The 23,036-nt window shown below is 65.2% G+C and overlaps 2 protein-coding genes across 3 annotated transcripts; one reads left to right on the plus strand and one right to left on the minus strand.

Moving 5' to 3' along the window:
* The first annotated feature begins 302 nt into the window (after positions 1 to 302).
* On the plus strand, positions 303 to 7,204 carry REXO4 (RNA exonuclease 4). Of its 2 annotated transcripts, XM_090275005.1 has the most exons (8): positions 303 to 740; positions 1,941 to 2,281; positions 3,372 to 3,509; positions 3,664 to 3,857; positions 4,548 to 4,636; positions 5,505 to 5,579; positions 5,926 to 6,000; positions 6,480 to 6,724. In XM_090275005.1, exons 1-8 carry the CDS (start codon positions 519 to 521, stop codon positions 6,645 to 6,647), a joined length of 1,302 nt encoding a protein of 433 aa, XP_090131131.1. In that variant the 5' UTR covers positions 303 to 518; the 3' UTR covers positions 6,648 to 6,724. The 2 variants fall into 2 exon arrangements, with proteins under 2 accessions (XP_090131131.1, XP_090131132.1); XM_090275006.1 differs by lacking the exons at positions 3,372 to 3,509; positions 3,664 to 3,857 and having other exon boundaries at positions 6,480 to 7,204.
* Positions 7,173 to 22,399, minus strand: STKLD1 (serine/threonine kinase like domain containing 1). Its single transcript, XM_090275007.1, has 18 exons — positions 22,319 to 22,399; positions 22,136 to 22,180; positions 20,868 to 20,942; positions 19,547 to 19,648; positions 17,564 to 17,634; positions 16,689 to 16,804; positions 15,450 to 15,568; positions 14,710 to 14,873; positions 13,718 to 13,848; positions 12,727 to 12,810; positions 11,314 to 11,430; positions 10,908 to 11,048; positions 10,094 to 10,222; positions 9,431 to 9,559; positions 9,224 to 9,352; positions 8,110 to 8,253; positions 7,737 to 7,816; positions 7,173 to 7,499 (listed from the first exon to the last, which is right to left on the minus strand). The coding sequence occupies exons 3-18, from the start codon at positions 20,937 to 20,939 to the stop codon at positions 7,305 to 7,307; spliced, it is 1,923 nt and encodes a 640-aa protein (XP_090131133.1). The 5' UTR covers positions 20,940 to 20,942; positions 22,136 to 22,180; positions 22,319 to 22,399; the 3' UTR covers positions 7,173 to 7,304.
* Positions 22,400 to 23,036: the final 637 nt, after the last annotated feature.

Below are 23,036 nucleotides of genomic sequence, written 5' to 3' on the forward strand. Positions count from 1 at the left end.
AGGGGACCGCTGCCCAGCTCTGGCCGCTCGCGCCGCCGGCCCAGCCGCGGTGCTACACTGACAGCGGCCCCCCAGTTCCCTTCCGGCGCCTGCGTTTCTCATCCCCGTCCCGGCTCTCGTGAGACTCCGGGCCTATCCCCACCCCATCCTAGCTCGCTGAACCCAAACGCCGCTCGCTGGGGTGGCGACCCTTCTCCCGCGCGGGCAAAGAACCCCGCCTTTACCCCTGACGTGCGGAACTAGAGGCGAGGGCCAAGTTTCCGGCGGGTCGGGGGACACGGGCACTTCCGGGGGCTGGGGTGCACGTGTCTAGACGAGCGTGGGGTCGCTTCCGGATTCGATTGACAGGTCCCGGGGGCCGGTTTCCCTCCGCTGGTGAGTAGTTTGGCGGAGCCCGGAGCCGGGGACAGCGCGCCCCGAAAGGGCGCACGGGCCGTGCAGGGGGCGGGCGCGGGCCCCGCTTGCCGCCGGCCTTGGCCTGGACGCCGCGCTCTGCTCTGGCCGTAGGTGGTGCCGGGATGGCGAAGGCGAAGGTGCCCGCCCCCGAGCGCACCCCGGGCGACCCCGTGGCTGAGCCAGGGCTCGTCAAGAAGCTGATACGGAGGAAAAAGAAGAAGCAGCTGATCTGGAAAGACGAAGCGCGAGAAGTAAGCCAGAAACCGGCAAGCGCCCCCAAGGTTGTGCTGCGGCCTCCGAAGGCACCGGAGGACTTTTCCCAGAACTGGAAGGCGCTGCAGGAGGTGAGAGGCGGGGGGCGGGGGGGCTCGTTTCCCCGGTCCCCGCAGACGGTACACGGGGGAAGGACTCGTGGGGCCCGGGACGCGAGCCTTGGAGGCGGGTTAGAGTGGACCTTCGTCAGCACGGCCACTCTCGGGAGAAGGGCCCGTTGGGAGGTGGCGGACTCGCGGGCAAGCCCCTGGCAGGAACTTGACGCAGAGCGTCCCAGCGAGACAGCCCGCAGGGTTTTCAGGTGGGTAACGGGGTGGCAGCTGCCCCCGTCGCCGGGCTCTCAGAATGTGCAGACACTGGCGTGCGGGGTGGAGCGCGCGTTCGTGTTTGACAGTCACGCCGCACTGTGAGGCAGACCGCCTGTACCGTCTCTGTTTGACAGACGAGGACATGGGCCCGCAGGGGTTAAATGATCACAGTCGCTGCTGGGCCTGCAGAGCCGGGAGTCTGACACCGAATCCCCGCTCCGAAGGCGCTGCCCACGTTCGGGGTGAGCGTGTGCCCTTGGCCGCTGCTGACCTTCAGAGGCTCTTCTGCAGGTTTCTGGAGTCTGTTCTGGAGCCTCTTAACGTGCCTGACTGGCATCTCCGGGTGGAGGTCCTCATAAGCCTCCTGCCTTGACAAACAGGACCCGTGACATTCCCACGGGCCACGCCGGGGTCTGGCGGATTCCTGGAGCTGTCACTCTGCCTCTCAGTCTCCGGAGAGTGAAGCAAAGCTGGGATGCGTATGGTGGGAAAACCCTGAGCCTGGTCGAGCGCACTCGGGAAAGGAGGCCTTCCTGGGCCTTCGCGCCGTGGCCAGCCGGGACGCCCTGGCAAGTGGTCCCCATGCTCCAGCCTGTGGCCTGACCTGCGTGGGAGTGACTCTCAGCTGTAAAGATGAAAGCAGGCTGCTTAGCGTTCCCGCGGGCTCAGAGTGAGACAGTCCGTGCGTTTATTCGCCGGGTACTGGAGGTGTAGAACCAAGCTCGTGGGTGGTGCACTGTACTGAGATAAGCGAAGTCACTTCACCCCAGGGGACTCAGATGAGGACAGAAGGGGCTTTCTGCAAACCGTTTGAAAATGAGATTCAGTAAGGTCGATAGGAAGGATGTTTAGATGTGATCGGTGTGTGTCTGTGTGTGTATGTATATGCGTATACACACGTGATTTCAGCCTCTTGTGCATGATAGCCAAATTAAAATTGTCACGTATTTTGGGTCCCCTTAGCTGCTGAAACAGAAATCACAGGCCTCAGAAAAGCCTCCTGTTACCTCTCAGATGGAGTCCAAAAAGCAACCCAAAACCACCCAACAGAACAGAAAAGCCAAGAGAGGTATGAAGGGGCCAGAAGAGGCGGACCAAGAGGCCCCAGGGGGCTCCGTTCCTCCAGGATCTCTGCCCAGCAGGAAGGTGCCAGCACCTCCCACAAGGAGCAGCGGAGCAGAGTGCAGCAAGAAAGGAACCAAGAGAACAAATGGGGACATTTCCCCAAAACGAGGGGACATCAAACACAGGAAGCAGAAAGCTGAGGAGGTGACTGCAGCCTTGACTCCAGCCCCGCCCACTGAGTAAGTACCAACGGCCACAGCCAGCCTCAGTCCTCCTCACTGCTGGGGACAGTCACAGCAACTAAGGCCGGCTCCTTCAGGAGGCCGAGACAGGCCCCTCCCACAGCCCCATCGCCTCGCCCTGACGCTGTTTGATCTTTGTTCACTATTTCCCCAGAACATGGGCAGGCCGCCGCGTTCCCGGGGCCCAGGGCAGAGCTGGGCACTTCATGGCCCCGGGCAGGGGCTGGGGAACAAACAAATGCCAAGCCAGGAAGACCCAAGTCTGAAGGTGATCCCTGCATCTTGATAGTGGGGGTTTGGGGGCAAGTTCCTGGTGTCCCCAGTTCTCCCTGTGGTCATCTGTGACACGTGGCGTGCTGAGTGCCTGGTAGGTACTCCCTAGATCCAGGGATGGCCGCTCATGTGTGAGGGACCAGGAGTTAGTGGCCGCCTCCCAACGGCTCAGCTGGAGGCACGTGTTGCCGGGGTGTTGAGGACAGTGGCTGAGGGTGCAGGGCGGAACCGTCTAGAGCGCCTCGTGTCGCTGTGCCAGGCCGCTGTCTGGAAGCGGAGCGGTCGCCGCCGGCCCAGGAGGGGAGACAGGCAGTACGCTGAAGGTGTTCCCGCCGCAGTGCCGAGAGTGCGGTCCGGAGGGGTGGCCCACGCGGTGCAGTCAGAGGTCTCTAAGGAGGCGACGGTCTGAGCCCGAGAGACAACTGACCAGGCGGAAACTTAGCACCCTGCGTGGGCGTGGAGCCTGCGTGAGGGCTGCTGGGCATGACGCACCACGGGCTCTGTGTTTCTGTTTGTCACCACGGGGCTGTCGGTGTCTCCCGGGTGTTCGATACACAAACAAGACTTTGTAGTTAAATAGAAAACGGTAGCCCAGTGTACACCTCGGGGAGGGTTGTACGTTTCTGTTCTGCACTATCGATGTTCGTTTGTACTTCCTAAATTTCGGGGCACGAGCGGGTTCTCTGCGTACTCAGAAAAGCGACGAGAGGGAAGCGTCCAGTGGTCAAAACAGCAGGAGCGGCCGGGCGTGCGGGCCGATGGCTGTTAGGGTGTCTGCGATCGGCGCGGTCAGCCTGTCCCCTCTGCCCTTCAGACAAGACATCTGGTTCGATGACGTGGATCCAGTGGATATCGAAGCAGCTCTAGGCCCCGAGGCAGCCCGCATGGCAAGGCGGCAGCGGGGCGAGAGGGACAGCGGCCTGGCGCTGGAGAAGGAGCGGGCCTTCAGTGGGTGCGTGCGCGGCCGGGCCTCGGCAGGGGGGGCCTTCAAGAGGGGCTGCTCCAGCTGGACGGGGCGGGCACCCCTGGTGTCATAGCTGGTCCCATGGGTGCCCATTCCGGGGGCCTGCGGGGCTGATGACACTGGAGCCTTCGGTCCCCTTCAGCCTGACGAAAACCTTAGCCATGGACTGTGAGATGGTGGGCGTGGGCCCCACGGGGCAGGAGAGCGTCGCCGCCCGCGTGTCCATCGTGAACCAGTATGGGAAGTGTGTCTATGACAAGTACGTCAAGCCGGCCCAGCCGGTGACCGACTACAGGACGGCGGTCAGCGGCATCCGGCCGGAGCACCTGCGGCAGGGTGGGTCCCTCTCCTGCAGCGCCCCCTTAGGTCCCTGACAGTCACCCCCCCGGGGTGGGTGCTCTTCGGGTGGCCCTCGCCCCACGTGTCTGCGCCTCCGTGCCACCTGGCCTGAAGACCTGGGGCTTGCTGGTGGGCTGGCTGTGGGGGAGGGACAGAGACCCTGGGAATGCAGGGATTGTGGCCACTGCTCTGTGACGGAATGGCCACCGGGTCCCCCTTCCCGGGAGCTCGGGTTCTCTGCATGCAGGAGCCGAGGCGGCCCTGCGCCGCTCCATGCCCAGCCTGAGCAGCCCGTTTGCTCCTGGGCCTGCTGGGTCGGGGTGGGCAGAGTCCCCAGGTGCCAGCCCACCCCCTCCCTATGGGGGGGCAGCCCCGAGGGGTTTGCTGTGATAGCAGGTGAGCGGCCCCAGAGCCCGAGGGCCAGTACCACACCTCCTGCCGTCTGCGGCCAAGCACCAGTCTGTGTCTCCAGGGGAGAGACACACCACACGAGCCTGGTTTCTCAGCAGATTCGTGGGGCTCGGGGCCCTGGTCCCTGGGGGCAAGGGGACAGCCATCAGCCTCGTGGGCCTGGAGTGGCCAACCCCGTGTCCTGGGTAGAACGCGGCCTGCTGGTGCCAGAGGTCTGACCAGAGAGTGGCCAGGAGTCACTGTCACTTAGTACCGCCCCCCTTGGTTCGATTTCAGGAGAGCAGCTGGAAGTTGTTCAGAAGGAAGTGGCGGAGATGCTGAGGGGCCGGGTTCTCGTGGGACACGCGCTGCACAACGACCTAAAGGTGCCAGCCCTCCCGCCCGCCTGCAGAGGTCGCTAATTCTTTAAAGGTGCCCCAGGAGCTCGCCCCCGCTTTGTAGGTGATGGGACTGAGGCTCCGCCTCCGGGGCCCTGCCCACCGCTCTAGCACCTTCCGTGGAGACAGCCAGGCCGCTGCCTCTGCCGCCTTCAGCGGGCGGTGTCAAGGCCCCTCCTGGTGGGATGCTGCCCGGCAGCTAGGGCTGCACCCACGCCGCTCAGCAGCTGCGGCATGGGCACATGGCAGGTGGCAGGCGAGCTCCGAGGGTCCCCTACTGGCGTCCTGGAGGGTCTGTCCCGACTAGAGCCGTGGGGCAGGCGGAACTGGAGCCTGTGCTGCCTGGCTGGGCCGTGCACACCGTTTTCCGCGGAGCCCGGCGTCCTCGGGTGTGTGGGGGCTGCTCCTGCGTGGCCTCCACCACCCTGCCCGTGGGGACGCCCAGTCCTCTGCCACCGAAGAGCCTCGTGTGCCAGCGTTCCTGCCTCGAGGCCGCCTCCCCGCCGGCCTGTGCTCCCTCCTAAGGCTCCTGCGGCTGCAGGTGACCCGCCAGGCTCTCTGTCCCCAGCCCTGCTCCCCGCGTGCACCGGGGCTCCAGCTCAGACACGAGCACAGATGGGTGGCGGTCACCTCCCGCGTCCCTGGTTCCAGTCTGTTGTTACATTAACGTGGTTCTTACTGCGGGGCGTCACCTTGAGGCAGCGTGAGAATTTTCTTTCCGAAGTTCAGGTTCACGTCCATTCCCGCTTTTCTTCGCGTGTGTTATCCTGGAATTCCTCGTAAGAACTCGTCTGATAAAAAGGAGTCACAGCTACAAACTAAAAGTGACAGCAGCCATCACTGTCTTTTCTCTCAGGTCCTCTTTCTCGATCATCCAAAAAAGAAGATCCGGGACACACAGAAATACAAGCCTTTCAAGAGTCGAGTGAAGGTACTCCCGCGGGTCCCTGCGCCACGGCCCCGCTCTGCTGGCTCACACGGCCGTCGCTTCTGGCCCGTAGGGGCTGCCTGTGGGCTCTAGGGGCTTGGTTTTCCCTTTAAGCTAACTAAGGGGAGCCCTGAGTGGAAAAGGAGTTCTGAGGCCGCCGGAACTGCTGTGGCCGAGGCCAGCGGGGTGCCCAGGGCTGAGCCTGACCCCAGACGGGCTGCCAGCGGGGCGTCACCAGCTGCAGGCACTGCCATTGAGGCTCACTTGGGGTGGGACACAGTTCCCCCGGCCTAGCAGCACCTGGGGGCCTCTGCCCAGCGTGGCTGTGTGCTGTGCCCTGTCCCCGCAGAGCGGAAGGCCGTCCCTGAAGCTGCTGGCAGAGAGGATCCTGGGGCTCCGGCTGCAGCAGGCAGAGCACTGTTCGGTGAGTGGGCCCTGGGTGCTGGTCCTTGGCGTCGAGTCCCATCCCCAACCTCACAGTGGGGGCCCCGCGTCCCCTGCTGGGCTGTAAAAAATGACCTGGCAGGGTGGACTTAGGATGAAACCCTAAATGTTGACGTGACCCTGATTAGCACAACACTAACAACCAAGGTGCCTGTTGGGAGCAAAACTCCCCAATCCAGACTGAAGGCACAGCCCCTGGCCCTGCGATGGGCCCTGGTGACAGCTGCCGCCCCTGCCGCACTGTGGCCACCAGCCCTCCGGGCTCCTCCTGCCCGTCTCGTGCGCCCCGGCATCCGGCTCGGGGTGCCGTCCCTCTGCTGGCGGCCCTGGTGTCGACCATGCCCTTGCACCCTGAGGTCCCTTCTGTGCACGAGGCCCGGCCCCCTTCCCTTGCCCAGGTCTGTCACGTGGCTGTGCGTGCCGTCGGCTGGAACACTCACAGGTCTCGGTCTCGCCCAGGTTCAGGACGCCCAGGCAGCAATGAGACTCTATGTCACGGTGAAGAAGGAGTGGGAGCGCATGGTCCGGGACAGGCGGCCCGCCGCCCCTGCTCCCAGCAGCAGCAGGGACAGCGCTCCGCCTGGCACCTCACCCCATGGCAGCACCTCCGTCCACGGGCACTTGTGACCAAATCATGGGACACATCGAACCTCCCCACAGCGGCAGCAAGACTGGCCACGGGACGGGCACGCGCTGCTCACAGCAGGCCCGTTGGTGGGCAGTGGGGCTGTGTGGGGGCCCCTGGCCGAGCCCCAGCACCAGGACACCAGGACGGGACTTGGCTGTGCCTGCACCTTCCTGCCACCCCCCATGTGGCAGCTGCTTCGCTGGATCCAGCGCCTTCCTCCAAGGAGGCCCCTCTCCTTCTGTCACCGCGGGCAGCGTGAAGGTCTGCACATCACCTGGCCACAGCCCCCCCGGGACTTGAGCACTTCTGGTGGCGGTGCTCCTTTGTGTCCCCACTGCCACTGCCTGCCACGCCGAGCGAGGTCCGGGCCCCCAGTGGCCCCTGCGGTGGCCGCGCCCCCTACAGGCACTGATGTGCTGACCCCGGGCGGCCTGGCCAGGGGCTCAGGACGAGTGGGGCGCAGCTGGGCTGTGGAGCCCAGGCTTCCATGCACCTCCCGACGGGCACAGCACGGTCCAGGCCCACTGAGAACATAAAGGCTTTAGTTGAGGCAGGGCTGCTGGAGCCTCTGTTCTTCCTTGGTCGGAACGCTCTGGGGGGACCGATGTGTCCAGGGTCACCAGCAGGCCCTGCTGGGGCTGAGACTCATACGGAGACTAGAATCCAGCACCATGGCTGCCCCCTCCCGCCCCCAGTCCTGAGGAAAACGCCCTTTCAGGGGGCAGCTCCGGGGGGCACGGGAGAAGGCACTGGGCGGGGGGTTCTGTGTCCTCAGGCCAAAGCTGACGGCCCCCCGGCAGGGCAGGGCAGTCCAGCCTCAGGAGCACTGCTTCCGCGTACGAGACCAGCTCCTGGGAAGAGGGGAGACGAGTAGGTCCCTCTCTGTGGCCAGTGGGGTCCCCAGGGGTTCATCCACTTTTCTTTGAGGAGGCCCGATTGCCCCTCCCCTTTAGCATTTAAACCCAGAGTCACAGACACTGCCACCCAGGCCACTCCTGCGTGACCTGGCTCTCGCCCGGGGCCTGGGCGCCTGGTCTGGCCGCAGGGGCGGGTGTGGGGCCTATTGGCCGGGGCCCCTCCGCACTCACCAGGCTGGAGGTGAAGCGCGCCTTGATCTCTTGGACCAGGGGCTGGATGCCACCAGATGCCAGCTCGGGCAGGATGTCCTCTGCGGGTAGAGCGAGGGGCCTGAGGCCAGGCAGGGAGCCCCAAGCCCAGCCAGCCCAATGCTCCCACGTACCCCCCGTCCCCTGCTCAGGCCCTCTGGCAGAGGAGACCCACGGGTCCCCCCCACCTGGGTGTGGGCTCAGGCTGGCCCCCGAAGGGCAGGTCGGTGCACAGCGGACGCTCCTGTCACGGGAAGAGGACATCTCAGGGGCCCCTCCCTTCTCCCCCCAGTGGGAGCAGGACAGGCCACCTCTGGCCCTGGCTCCCCAGGCGGAGGCGAGGCTGGGCTCTCACGGTAGGAGGCCAGGTGGGCCAGCAGCCTGCACACGTTCTCCACCACCTCGGGGTCGTCCCTGTGCAGCGCGCAGGTCTCGTGGACCAGGGCCAGGCCGCTGCTGCCGCTCCCCTCCGGCTCCACCACCTGCAGCGCTGCCAGCTCTGGGGGGGGCGGGGGGGGTTCAGCCCCTGCAGCTGTGCCTCCATGTCCCCGGCAAACAGGGTGATGGTGTGGCGGGGTCTCAAGGTGTGGAGCACAGAGCGCTTGGGACCACACGGCTGCCCCCGCACGGCCCGTGGGGCCTGTGAACAGGGACCGGTGATGCAGGGACCGGACGACGCAGCAGATCCTCCTGGGACCTGCGGGGATGGGTGCTCCGTGCAGGTGGCGGGCAGCCAGGCCTCAGTGTCACCGACCCTGCTGAGGTCCTGCTCCCTGGATTCGGACAAGCCCGCCTTCGTGGGCCCAGCACGGGCCCTTTGGCCCTCAGGAAGGACAGGCAGCTCACCTCTGACACAGACTCTAGTCCGGGGGACCCTGGGAAGGGGGGGCAGGCCTGGAGCCCAGGGTGCTTCCATCTGGGAGGGAAGACCTGCCTCACTCCATGGACCCCCTCCCAGGAGTGAAGAGGCCCCGCTCCTGTCCTCAGGCCCAGGCAACCTGAGGCCGAGTTGCAGGCAGAGGCCCAGCCCAGCCTGTGCAGGTGCCCACCCGGGGGCACAAAGTCGGGGCCGACCTCAGGGCCGTGGGGCTGCCTGCACATACCAGCTGGCGCCCCTGGCCACCCCCCGCCCGCAGGGTCTCGGAGGGTTGCTGTGCCGGGAAGCACGCGTGGGGCCGGGCACGGTGCGTGACCCACTGGCAGGGCTGGTGCTGCGGGGCGGGCACTGAGCCGGACCTGTGTCCTGGGCTGTTTTAGTGGGAAAACCTGTGCCCGCCTGTTCGCGTCCATGCACAGGGAAGGTGACAGTAAGGTCACAATCGTGTCAAGCAAAAGAAAGGTATCAGATACGCGTATAGGTCTCCATGGCAACTTCCGGCCAATGGGGCCAGGGCACTTTTCTTTGCCTTTTTTGGTGTCTGGCTTGTGGGGGCAGCAGCCCCGTGGCAGCGGCTCTGGCCCAGGCTCACCGGACGCCCCGGCCAGGCTGGCCAGCCCCCGGTAGGCGTTGTTCACCAGCAGCGCTCTGTCCGGGCACAGCCGGAGGCTCTGCAGGAGCGGCGGCACCAGCTCTTCAGACAGCTGCTCCCTCACGCAGCCTGCGGAGGGGCCCGTGCAGCCTGTCACCGCCTGGGCCCAGGCCCCCCGCGCCCAGCCCCGGGGCCCAGGAGGCTCACCGAGCAAGGACAGCAGCCAGAGGACCGCACAGCCTGCTTCAGCCATCTCCGCGTCCACGGGGTGGGTGGCCAGCACCTCGGCCACGAGGGCCGGAGCTTTCTCCAAGGGGGCCTTGTCCACAGCATCAGCTGGGGCCAGGACAGGGCGGGGAGGGGCCCCTCAGCCTCGGGCGCATGCAGGAGTGCATGCAGGGCCCCGACTCTGCCTCCCACCAAAGGCGATAGAGCAGGGGCTCCGGGTGGGGGCAGGGGAGGCTTTCCGCCCGCTAGGGAGGTGTGTGCGTGCGTGTGTGTGTGTGTGTGTGTGTGTACGTGGGAGTTCCCTTGAGTCCCAAGGCAGGGCTTGAGGATTTTGCACAGGGCTATGGAAGTCACCCCAGATCCTTGGTCTCTCCGTGGCCAGGAGCTGCCTAACAAAGCCCGTTTATGACTCACAGACAACGGGAGGATGCGGAGCCGAGGCTGGCGTCCCAAACCAGGGACTGCGGGGGGGCCCTGGGATGTGGGGGCTGGCGGTCCCTGGGCAGGAGGGGGCCCCACCAGGGCAGCTCCCTCCCCGGGCTGCTCCCCCCTTTCTTTTTCTCTGTCCTGGCTCCTGGAGAGCCCTGCGCGGGCCACGGCTTGCCCTGAGGGGCGCGCGGGGCAGGACGCCGAGGGGCTCACCGTCCACCAGCAGCGCCCAGAGCAGGCCCAGGCTGGCGAGGCAGACGTCCCTGTCCCCGGGGCAGGTGCGCAGCGGCTCCAGCACCTCCTCCCACGGGCCGGCCTTCCGCAGCGGCTCCGCGGCGCCCTCTGCTGGGGGCCCGGGACGCGGGCGGGGGACCCACCTTCAGGAAGCCCCGAGCACCCTTCCTCCCTGCTGTCCTCACGCGCCGGCCCGAGCCCTGCACAGGTCATCGGCTGGGCCACAAGTCCCAGCGTATCCCGTCCCCTCCCTGGGCTGGGTCCTGCCCCTCTCCCGTTCCCTCCATTGCTTCCTCGGGACCCAGCCCAGCTCCCGGGCCACACCCTGCCACCAGCACGCCGGAGGCTGTTCTCATGGACACCTGCTGTCCCCGCGTGCCCTGTTCACGCTCCCCAGGGGCACAGCGCTGCCTGGCAGGCTATCTCACCAGCCCCGCCCACCCCTGGCCACCACAGGCCTCCGGGCGAGTGTCGGCGTGTCCCCGGCTCCTGACCAGGAGGTGGGGAGGAGGGGAAGGGGTACAAAGCCCCGGGCACTGCCGCTCCCCCACACCGGACCCTTGGCTGTCGCTGTCGGCTGCCCCACCGGCCTGGCTGGTGGCCTCGGGAGCCCAGGTGCTCTGTTCACTGGATGTGACAGGGCAGGGGGGCAGCGAGGCCCTGGAGGAGAGGCAGGCGGGAAGCCCCAGTCCGCGCCCGCGCATGTGTGTGGCGGGAACGAGAGGAAACAGGACACGGGCGGCTGGGACAGACCGACCTGGAGGCCCCGCACTGCCCGGGCGGGCGGACGCACCCTGGCTGCAGACGATGGCGAGGAGCTGGTAGACCAGGACCCGCAGCTGCTGGGCCTCCGGGTGGCTCCGCACGGTGCTCAGCAGGACAGAGGTGACGGAGCCGTCCCTCAGGGCCTCCGCCGTCGGGTCCTGCGTCAGCGCTGCTCGGGCCCATGGAAGAAGCCCGGGGTTAACCCCCGAAGCTGGGGGCCGGGGGCCAGAGCCAGCAGGCAGGCACGCTCCCTCCCCTTGCTTTCTGTGCAGGAAGTGGGGCTCTGCCTCGTTCTGACGCAGAGCAGGTGCCCGTGAGTACGTGTTGCAGGAGGGAGTGAAGCACCCACCGGTGGGGGACCTGCCTGGCCCGCACAGCAGGCAGTGCCGGTTCCTGAGAGCCCACCGGGTTGACACGCACACGCGAGCGCCCACCTCGGCCCAGGGTGCGCAGCAGCAGGGAGCAGCCGTACAGCTGGATGTCAAGGATCCTCTGGTGCCGCTTCATGATGGTGACCAGCGACCCCACCAGCATCGTCGGCCACGGCAGGCCTGGCAGAGCGGTGGTAAGGTGAGACTCGGCAGAGGGGCAGGGGTGGGAGGGGTCAGGGACCAGACTGGGGTACCAGAGGGGGCTGGAGTCTGCCCGGCATCACGCACAGCCCCGTGGACGGGAGGGGGGTGAGGCAGCTTCGAACTGGCCTGCCTGTCCGGAGCCCCAGGCTGCACCGGCCCGGGAGTCGGCAGCTGTGGCCCCGCGGTTTTGCTGTGCTGGGGCCATGCTGTGCACAGGAGAGGGCGGAGGGGCAGTGGCTGGCATCTGAGGGTCCCTGCAGGCCCCGCCCACTCCCCACTGCTGCTCCCCTCTCCCAGCCCCTCCATCTCAGACTGCGGTGAGAAGAACGAAGGTGGTAGTGCCGGCACCCAGGAAGCCGAGCCATGGCCAGTCCAACTCCAGGCCTGAGGCAGGTGTGGCCCTGGGTGACAGAGGAGCCCTCTGTGGAAGGGGCACAGCAGCCTGCCTCAGCTTCTCCGGGAAGGAAAACTCCCCACAGACTGTCCTGGCCACACCCTGCTCCAGAGGGTGCCGGGAAGGAGGAGAGGGAGGGACAGCGAAGGGCCAGGACGAGGTCTCTGTTGCCTCATTGCAGGGCCAGGATGGGGCCTCTAACCTCTGGGGTCATGGGACAGACCTTTGCGGAGGGATGGGTGGTGGGCAGGTGAATGATGGACAGATAGCTGGATGGCAGGTGGATGGACAGATGGATGAGAATGTGAATGTCATTTTTGGGCCAAGAGACAGAGGTTGAGTGGATAGATTTTGTGAAACCATGTTTTGGCAAAGTTAAAAAGATGATACTCGCTGACAGTGTTGGGGAAGAGGGGCTCCCACGCACTCTTGGTAGGTGGGTAGGTGGTGCGTCTGGGGAGGGCAAGTTGCAGCATCTATGAGAGCTGCAGTCTCCCCGCCCGGCACCGACCGGAAACACAAGTGCTCCAGGGTGCGCGCTCCAGGCGCCGTGTAGTGCTGTTTACAACACAGGATGTCAGACCCGCGGCAGGGCTGCTGCCGGCGATGGGATGTCTTCTTCAGCCTCCATCAAAATCGGGTGAAGGGAGGCCTCAGAAAGGGTCTGGATCCCAAGCCATGCCCACCCCCACCCTACCCCCCGCTGCTAAAACAGGCAACACTGAATGGCAGCCTGCCCAATCCGGGCAGGTCAGAAAGGCGCCAGCCCTTACGGGGACGGAGACCAGCCTGAGAGGTGTGAGAGACACTGCTGGAGAGCTCGGGATGAGGGGCCAGGCCCCCCGAGGAGCCGGGAAGGGGAGCAGAGGGGTTCGCACCTAGCTGGTCGTCAGACATTGTCAGGAGCCTCTTCATGACCTTGAGCTGGACTTCAGGCCTTTTGGAGAAGTTCTGCATGACCTCTGCAAGGAACAGGGTGGCGTGGATGGGGGCGCTGCCTGTACCTCCGCCCAACCGGCTTGGGGACCCGTCTGTGGGCACCACTTCGCAGGTCCACGTGATCGGTCCCCACTTTCCAGACCAAGCAACCTGTCCAGAGTTGAGCCAAACATGCCCCCCAGCCCAGGGCTCTTCCCACTGCTCCTGGGGTTGGGGGGCGGGCAGCAGGCTTCTCTGCCTCTGATTCCTCACAACCCCCCACCTCCCAGAAGCAAGCAGCAGACCACGAGCCACGGGGAGGCTGGGCAGCCAGTGTACGAGGGTGCCCTCCCGCAGAAATGGGCTGCCCTGCCAGACGGGGGCAGGTCCCACGTCACCGGCTGCTGCAGAGAACCATGCAGAGGGCGGAGGAGCGAGCAGCCCACCCACATGGGGACACAGAGGGCTGGGAGGACGGAGCTGCCCCGGGGCTTGAAGTGACCTCTCAACCTTGGGGTGCCAGTCACTCTGCCAGGGCCAGCACCGAGCCAGGTGCCTGAGACCTGACACCACCAGGCTGCAGGCAGAGCCCCGCACACGCCCTGCAGCAGATGCGCCTGCAGCCCGGGGTTCTGGCCCAGCACACCCACATGGGCGGGCTGCTGCGTGCGGAGCACGCGGGAGCCACTGCGCAGGCGCGTGGAGGTCGATGCAGCGACCCCGGGGCGTGGTGGTGCCCGGCAGGCCAGCTCCCAGGAGGGCTCTGCAGCTGGGAGGGCGGGAGGGGCGTTGGGCCACCTGAGCGGGCGGTGCCTGGGCAGGGCCTCCCTACCTGTCCTGCAGCCATGTGGGAGGAGCAGTCCAAGGGGCTGGGGGGGGGGGGCACTGACCCTGGGCAGCTAGGAGGCGGTGGCCCCATGGTGTACCCCCCACCCTGGTCCCCATCGTCACCTAAAATGCTGGCCACGTGGCCTTCTGTCAGAATGTTCAAGATGAAGGCAGGCACCTCCCGTCGCTGCGGCGTCAGGGAGACGCTCAGGGACCTGAAATTGCTGCTCTCGAAGGTGAGATGGATGACGTCCCTGCAGAGAGCAGCAGCCACAGGGCCAGTGAACTCGCCCGGCGGCTCTCCCTTGGACGGATGGACAGACAGATGGAGGACGGGCAGTCTCGGGACCCTCAGGATGGCCCTGCGTGGGCGGACGCTGGCCCTACCTTCCCATTTGGACTCCACCTCGCAGCATCTCTCACGTGTCCGAGGCATGTCCAGGTGGCGCCCCAGAAGCCACCCCCAGGACAGGGGCTCAGGCCCAGGCAGAGGAGGAGGGTGCTGGGCCCCGGCGCTGTCACCTGTGTGCGCCCTTCCCCCATAAAAACACACAGAGAGCCCTGGCTGCGGTGGCCCAGTGGGCTGAGCGCCGGTCTGCAAACCAAAAGGGCCCCCGGGTCAATTCCCAGTCAGGGCACAGGCCTGGGTTGCGGGCCAGGCCCCCGGTTAGGGGCGCACGAGAGGCAACAGATGGGTGTTACTCTCTCAGGTCGACATTTTTCTCCCTCTCTTTCTCCCTCCCTTCCCCTCTCTCTAAAAATAAATAAATAAAATCTTTTTAAAAAAAATACACACAAAAGTCAGCTTTTACAACTGTGGGGCTATCAGGGTGGACGCAGCCCAGGCAGCTTTGGTGGCATGGGTCCGCCTTTGCCTTCTGATTTTAAAATAAACTAGAATGAGTACATGAGCCAGGGCCTCGGGCCACGCATCCCTGGCCGGAGGGAGAAGGCAGCCTCGCTGTCTCGGAGGGTGTCTGGGACTGCCAAGCTGGGGACGCGGCGGCCCTCGGGGAGGCAGCGTGGGCGTGGCCTTAGCACGCGGGGACCAGACCGTGGGCACCACAAGGTGAGGGAGGAACTGGGAACCGAGGCTGCCCGGACCCCAGGCTCACCTGACTGAGAGTCGCTCTGCGGGGCTGATCTGCAGCATCTGGGGCAAAAGGGAACTGAAGGTCTTGGCGTGGGGGACCCGCCTCTCCTGCACGGTCCTCAGGACGTCCGCCAGGCCCTCGGGGAGGCTGCGGATGGACTTGCGCAGCAGCATGGCGTCCGTGGCCTGCGAGGCGTCGGGGCGATGAAAACCGGCCCGGGCGCCTGGGTGAGCGGGGGCCGAGCAGGGTGGGAGAGGAGGCTGCACCTTCTGGAGCGCCCAGGGGCCACCCGAGACCCCCCGAGACCTGGAGTCCTTCTAGAAGAAGCAGGGGTCCGGAGAGAAGCCAGTGGCATCTCAGTGAGCCGGGGAGCGGGGACAACCCTCCTTCCTGCCCGGCCCACAGGAGGGGTCCCTGGCGCTGAGCCGAGACTCCCCCACCCCCCCGCTGGGGAAGCATCACCACAGCCCCCTGTGGGGGACAAACACACCTCCGCTCCCACTGCTTGCAGCTAAATGCGTCTGTAACTGACGCAGGGACCCCGCAGGGGCAATGAGAACACCCGGGGGCTGCTGTGAGGGGCTCGGATCACCCTGACAGCAGGTGCTGAGTGCGGAGGGCGGTCCCTAGGTGGGGCGGGGCGCGGTGGGGCACCGAGCAAAGGCGGGGGGGCGGATGGGGAGGGTGCACAACTTTGGGGGTGAGGCAAACAGGGCCGCATGGCCTGGGGGGTGGGTTTGGGGGCGGAGGGGCCAGCTCACCCCCAGGAAGGAGCAGGTGACCATGTCAAGAAGGATGCAGCCCAGGGACCAGACGTCAGCTTTCTGGCTGAAGGAGAAGCCGAGAGCCTCGGGGGCCATCCAGGACTTGTGAAAGGGGTCTGTTGGCAGGAGAAGGGGGGCGCATGAACCCCATCCTCCCTGGGGGCGAAGCAGCCTGAAAAAGGAGCCCTCAGCACCCTGCCCTGCGGAGGCCAGGACAGGAGTTCTGTTGGCAGGGAGGGTGGAGGCAGGAGCAGGCTAAGCTCTGCGCCCTCTTTAGGTGCCTGGTCCTTCATTTTCTTTCTTGTTTAAAAGATTTTACTTATTTATTGTTAGAGAGAGGGAAAGGGAGGGAGAAAGAGAGAAACATCGATCAGCTGCTTCTCGTACACCCTCAGCCAGGCCCCGGCTCCCCGCAGCCCAGGCCTGCGCTCTGACAGGGAGGTGACCTGGTGGCCCTCCCGCCTGCAGGGCGATGCCCCGCCCCCTGAGCCACCCCAGTCAGGGCGCATCCTGCCCCGTTAAATATCAGGACCTTGAGGCAAAGTCCCAGGGGCCCTGCCCTAGTTTCTTAATCTGAACCCCAGACAAGGAGCCAACTGAGCAGGGTCCTTGGCCCAGCTCTGTCGGGCCCTGATAGGCGTCAGGCAGCCCCGCCCTCCCTGGACCTCCGTTCCCCGGCCAAACGGCACTGGGGTGGACTCTAGGGACCCCTGACATCTGCGCTTCCAGCCCCAGGACGCTGGAGCACTGCACTGTGGGGGCCTCTCCATCCCCGGCAGCTGGCAGAGGCTAGAGGCCCAGCTCCTTTCGCCCCACCATCCTTTCAAAGGAAAGCAAGCTCGTGCCCCCGACTCCTGCCTCTCCCGACTGCAGGGTTACTTCAGCACCTGGCCCCCAACAGCCTTTCATCGCCACATGTCCACGTTCCTCCTTCTGAGACCTTCCTTCTCCCTCCATGGTGGTGACCCCTTTCTGGGGTTCGTGTGGACCCTGCACGCCTCCCCCATGGGGGCACTCCTGCTTAGTTTCAGCTTGGGCAGGCTCTGAGCCGACATGGGCCTCGGAGGGTTGTGTGGGGGCCATGGGAGCAAGGAGAGGTTTGAGGTGGCCTTGTTCCTGCTCCGGGAGGGGCCGTGGCCTGCTGAACTCCGAGCAAACAGCTCCAGGGGGATGCTCCCCCCCCACTGCCCCCCGCTCCGCCACCACCAGCCCAGGCCTGGGGCGGACCCCGGCCACCTTCCTCCGCTCGGATGGTCCACTTGGCTTTGTGGGTCATCAGCGCGTGGGCGCCCAGGTCCTGCAGTCTGCAGTGGTTGCGGCTGACCAGAGCGATGTTGGAGGGCTTGAGGTTCCTGGAACCGAGGGGACAGCTGTGCGCCCCGCCCGCAGGGCCAGCCTGCGCCCTGGACCTTACTCCCTGCCCCACCCAGCTCTGCTGCGGCGGCCCGCAGCCTCCCTTCGATAAAGGCCCCCCTGCAGCCCACTTTTTAAATGTCTCCTATCAACAGAAAACACAACCGGTTACTTTAAATCGGAGAAAGCAGGCCAGCTGCAGGACGGAGCCACTTGTCCTGCGGCTCCTTCCAGGTCTGAGCTACTCCCTCTCTTGGGGACAGGTCCCCCACCGTGGAGGCCGCTGACTTTGACGCCAGGTCATGAGCATTTGCTTCCTGCACACAGTCCACGTGGTTTTCCCCTCCTCCTCGACACACAGTACTGATCCCGTCTGAAGCCACCCCCAGCCCCTCAGACCACTGGTTCCAGCAGCAGGACGCGTCGGGGGTCACAGCCCGGCCACCTGGCCAGAGGCCACGGCAGCTTAATCTCCGTCCCATCCTGGGAGTGCTGTTATCTGCTCCCTCTCCTTGTACTTTACACCAGCCCGCCCGAGTGTGCGCGCCCTTCCCGAGGCTGTGCGGTGAGGTGAGTCACTGCAGGTCCAGGGGGGTGACACTGTCACTAGGCCTGGGAGGCAGGGGCCCGGACAGGTGCCACCTCACCCTGACCGCAGGCACGGCTCCCGCACCGCCCTCCCTGGGTCCCACGTGCAGGTCCTGCCGTCCAAGGGGACACGGGGCCTTTTCTCCTGCGGCAGCCTGGCCCCCGGTCACCTGTGGACGATGTCCAACCGATGCAGGTATTCCAGAGCGTCCAGCACCTGCGCCAGCACGTTCTGCAGCCACTGGGGAAGGAGCGAGAGGAGCCAGCGTCAGAGGGTCCCCTGCAGCGGCTGCCCGAGGTTGGCGACCTCTCAGGGAGGCCAGCAGGACCCGGCCTCCCCTCTCCTGCGGCTGGAGACAGGGCTGAAGCCGCCAGCCGGGAGCTCAGAGCCAGCGCGGGAGGCTCTGCCTCAGGCCCCTTCTGTATGAAACCGCACCAGCGTCAGCCGGGAAATGCCCGGTGCCCAGACCCCGCACTCCTGGCTCCAGGAGAGGACGCAGGGCCCGCACCCATTCCCATGGCCATGGGCCTGGTGGGTGGGCAGCAGAGAGGGGGAGTCTTCGGTGCCCACTCGGGGCTCACCTCTGTCATTACCATGAAGAGAGCCCTGACAGAGAACGTTCTGGAAGCATTCTACATCAGAAACAAGACGCGGTTCGGCTGCAGGGCAGTGAGACTCACACCGTGCTCCTTGGCCCCCACGCTGGTGTGTCAGCGAGAGGCTGAGCAGCCGGGTCCCCCCGCGTCCTCCCACCCCACCCCCACCAGCACCACAGCCCCCCATTAGAGCAGGTCGGCTCCACTGACTGGGTTCTGAGGACATGCTGTGTCGGGAAGGTCCCACCTCTCCCAGGGAGCCCCCCTCCAAAGCCCGCGGGGGAGGGGAGCTGCCTGCCCCTTGGGACCCCTCAGCCAGAGATGGTGGGGGACCCACCGAGCAGAGGGGTGATCAGAGCAAACACAGGCAAAAATCATCTGGGGTGGATCGGGAAAGTGACCCCTAAATGTGAAAGTGGGGGAGACCAGTGGCCTTGGGGCAGGAAGGGTCTCTCCCACCCGACTCCAAGGCGCCAGCCAGCGGAGGGCGCTGACGCGGCTGCACTGCAGTGAAGAGGTTCCGCTGCGCAGACAGGGCCCGGGGCCCTGGGCAGGCGGCTCCCCCTGCGGAGGCGCGGTCTGACACGCCAAGGTTGCGGGTTCGATCCCCAGTCAGGGCACATACAGGGGTCAGCCCACGATGCATCAGCAAGGGGAACGGCAAACCGGTGTTTCTCCCTCCCTCCCCCTCCCTTCCTTTCTCTCTAAACTCAATAAATAAAAATTAAAAAGAAAAAAGAGAGTTGGCAAGCCACAGATGGGGAGAAGACTCTAGCGTCCCATACCCAGGACATATAAAGAACTCACACAAATCAAGGACAAACAAGCCAGGGTTCCAATGGGCAAAAGACCTAAACAGACCCAAGAGGTTTCCAATGGCCCAAAAGTGCCCCCTGCGGTGACTCATAATCACTGAAATTAAAACGTCATCTTTCACTTCAGTAGAAAAGGTTGGCACGCGGAAGCGCAGGCCAGGATGCGGAAGGGACGCTCCCGCCGGCGATGACGGCGACCACCGGGAGGACCAAGCCGGCTTGGAATGCGGGAACGTGTGCCGAAGCTGCAGGCGCCTGCTCTGCGGCCCAGCGACTCCGCGCCGTGGCGCTTGTCCGGAACAAGGAGCGTTTGCGTCCGCCAGCTTCATCCGAGCCCCACTCTGCAAGCGACCCCAACGCGCACAGCGCTGGGCTGGGGACCATCTCGGGGGCGGCCGTCACACAGCGGCACCAGCCCCGGAGAGGGATGGTTTCCAGGTGTGCTCACCGTGTGGGTGGCCCTCTAAGGAACCACGTAGGAAACCAGACATGAATGCCCACACGCTGCGTGCGCCCACGTGCGGGGACCCCAGGGCCAGCAGAGGTCGGACCATGCGTCCGGGGGTGTGCCGCACTCTGACCTGGGAGGTTGTGAGGCTGCAACTGTGGAAACACACCTGGCGGCGCACGAGGACATAAGAAAATAGGGAGGCAGACCCCAGGGCCCCGCCCCCCGTGGGCCCGTGACGTCACAGGGTCCGGGTGGTCCCCAGGCCTGGAGTCCCTGGCAGTCTGTCTTACCTCCGAGTCAACGATTGCCTTCTCCTCCCTCTTCTTATCAATGATCTTCTGGAAGCTCCCCTTGTAGTAGTCCATCACCAGGCAGAGGGACAACGAGGAAGTCTGCTGGGGACACGCGGCACCTCAGCCAGGTGCCGCAGCGGTGGCCCTGGGAGCCCAAGCCGGCGCTTCTGCACGGGGCCCCACCTGCAGTGGCTGCTGCTCCCATCACCAGCCTCCCTCCACTCCCCCTCCACCCCGGACTCCACCACCCACACCTGGACTGCGCACGCGGATGCCTGGGAGGGGGCCCCGCCCCTGCACGGGGACAACTGACCCTTCTTCGGGGATCAGCTTCCCTCCATCTCCTCCCTGGGAGAAGCCTGCCCCGTGGGGGACCCCGCACACAGGGTCAGGGGCCCCAACTCAGGGCTCCAGGAGGATCCTGCCTTCCCTCCTGCCGTGAAATGGCCTCTCGGTTTTCCTGTGTCTCCTTAAGAGTGTGAGGGTGCTCAGAAAATATATGGGGGTGATGGCTGCTCCCCAAGTTGCCTCAGGCCCAGCCAGAAAGGGAAGCAGGTGCGTGGGGGAGACCCTCCACTCTGGCTCTAACCCTCGGTTAGAGTTCGGGTGGTCGGCCCGGACAGGGACACTGATGTGGGCATGTGACCAGGGTCTCCCGCTCCGCCTGAGGCCCCGCAGCTCCCCTCCCCCCGGGCCCCACTGCGGTGACTGTAAGGACAGGAAGTCAGTCACATAGCCTGCGGGAGAAGCTCCCGGCCTGGCCTTCCACTGACGGTTCCTTCACCTCTCTGAGCCCAGGCAAGTGAGGATGGCACCTTCCACCCCGCAGACCCCTCGATCTGGGGATGAGGGTGCAGCTGGTTAGGACACTGTGCGGGGCCGGTGGCCCAGCCGAGGCGGGAAGCAAGGGACCGGCGCCCTGACCCCGCCTGCTCCTTCCCTGCGGGCCCCTGGGTGCAGGACCAGCTCAGTGGCGGAATGAGTCAGGTGCTGGGTCCTGTGCGCCAGGCCCACCTCCCGCCTGACCTCCCGGCCGGGCCACAAACGGGGTCAGAAACTGGGAAGGCCTTGTTTCTCTTCACCCCTGTTTCTTCTGTGAGCTGAGATCATCGTCCCTCCTCCACTGAGGCTGCGGGGCTCACACGCACCAGGGCCTGGAGAGCCCCCGGCGTGGCCCCGGTACGTGCCGGTCAGGGGTGGCCTCGTTAGCTACTGCCGCTGCCCCTCGAGGGGCGACATGGTGCGGGGTGCTCTGTACTGGGATCGCTGTTCCCATGGCCGCTGAGTGGCCCTGGCACGGGGGTGAGCTCTGACCCACCTGGCCGCTCCACGTGATGAACATCTCCCGGTAGACAGAGACGTGGGCGTGCTGGAGCTTCAGCAGCGGCATCAGCTGCGGGCACGGGAGCAGAGGAGGGGAGGCGGTCGGGGACGCGGACCCCCAGTGACTGCTTCCCTGTCCCGTGGGCCAGCAAAAACGTGAGCTTCCGGCTCTGAGCAGGGCAGGCACAAGCACAGCGTGCAGCTGGCCGGGGACTGGGAGCCACGCAGCCTGGCGCGGGCCCCAGCCCCAGCTCCAGCGCGTGCACGCAGGCTGTGCTGTGCGACCGAGCCCCCGGCCCCACCCAAAAGGGGCGGTCAGCGTGGGACCTGCCTCGCAGGGTGTCATGAGGACTGAGTGACCTGATGTGGGCCAAGTGCCGGCGTAAAGAGCACAGGCAGGGGTGGATGGAGAAGGTGGCAGGCTAAAGGGCAGTGTGCACAGAGGTACCCTCCCCGGCTCGCCTCCGGGTCCCGTGCCCGCACCCCCAGCCGGAAGCGCTTTGAGAAGGAACACACCCGGCCGCAGCGATGGCCCCTGCCTGCGCAGAAGGGTTGCCTGTGGGGCTGCGGCAGGGAACGACATGGGAAGCCGTGAGGGTGTGGGCACACTGGTGGGCTGTCCGTCCCTCCGTCAAGATGTGGCCTGTGTCCGTCGCTGTCCGTCAGTCACTGTGGTCCGTACAGCTGTTTGCGGCCAAGGGTCGGAAGCTGGTGATCCCAGGCCGAGGACAGACGACAGGCCGTCTCATAGGGCGGCAGGCACTTGCCTTCACGTGCAGTTCAAGGAAGCAAACGACACAGCACAGACTTTGTGGGACAAGCAAAGGGCCTGCAGCTGTCACTGCTGCTGTCGCAGCCAGTCCTGACCGGTCAGCTAAGGGATGTAAACTCGTTTACATTTTCTTTGTTATGTAAGTCGGCCTTTTCCGGATTTCCCACGGTAACTAATATTCTTATAATTGAAAAAAATCTTCCAAAAGATGGTGATTGGTAGATTCGCCTACGGACCTGGCCAACATGAAACTTTATCTTCTCGGAGAACATTATTCTCAGTTGTCTGCTCCTAGATTTAGACATGAGTGCTTGGGCACAGACCCTCTCGGTGACCTGGGGGCTTCTGGCTTCACGGCAGGAGGTAAGAACTGGTCCTAACCCTCCCTGCCTGCACCCAGGCTCCCACCCAGTCTCCCCATAGAAGAGCATGGCGCACTCAGTCTGTGCTCTGCATCATGTCGTCTAGGAGGGAACCACCCAGAGACTTACCTCCTCCAGGGCCTCATTGGCATGATGGTCGTCAATGCATTCCACCTGCAGGAGCACAGGAGCCCTGGTCAGTCACGTGTAGGAAGCCACCACCCTCGCCGCTGCCACGTCCTCCACCCTCACCACCACCATCACCCCCCCCTTCACCACCAACCCCTGGGTGCTGGGGGCGCAGCCTCTTACCTGCTTGATCACAAGCTTTCCTTTGGTTTTTCTTTCCTCCACCACCAGGCTCACCCCCAAGGCCCCAGGATTCAGCTTGTCCAAAATCTGCCAGCAGAAAGGGAAGGCGCTTTCAGGGAAGGCACTCAGCTGCTCACCTTCCAAAGTGCGCTTGGCCCCGGGGCTCCCTCACGCCTCCGGCTTCCCTCCCGGCTCAGCGAGGGTCCCTGCCCCGCGCCGCAGACAGAGAAAAGGGCCCGGAGGCCGAGGCGCCGTCTGAAGGTTGAACCCAAGCCCATCTCTCTGGGGCCAAACCCCTTGCCCCTTCTTCGATGGGCAGCGAGGATCAGCGGGCATCTAAGAGCCAGCACAGGGTTTGTTCACTCTCTCCAGCCCCCCTGTGGTTCCAGCTTCCAGCACCCACTTCCAGACTGGGCTCCAAATGAGAAACAGGTCCATTCCTGGTCCAATCATACTCGCAGGCATGCGTGTGCCTGGCACTGTGCCGAGCGCTGTGCCAGCCAGTCCCCACAACTGCTACCTCCATGTTGGCGTTGGAGGGAACTGAGGCCCGGGGCGCTAGGTCCTTTCCCAAGGCCGCAGCGCTCATAACTGAGATGGCCCGGATTAGACTGGAACTCCGGGGTCGGACCCCAGAGCCCGTGCGTTGAGCCAGTCCTGCAGAGCTGGCTGCCGAGGGGGTTCTGGGTGAGGGCGGACGAGGGACTGACATTTATCA

This window comes from Furipterus horrens, unplaced genomic scaffold, assembly GCF_987537825.1.
Source record: "Furipterus horrens unplaced genomic scaffold, mFurHor1.1.pri manual_scaffold_4, whole genome shotgun sequence".
NCBI lineage: Eukaryota > Metazoa > Chordata > Mammalia > Chiroptera > Furipteridae > Furipterus > Furipterus horrens.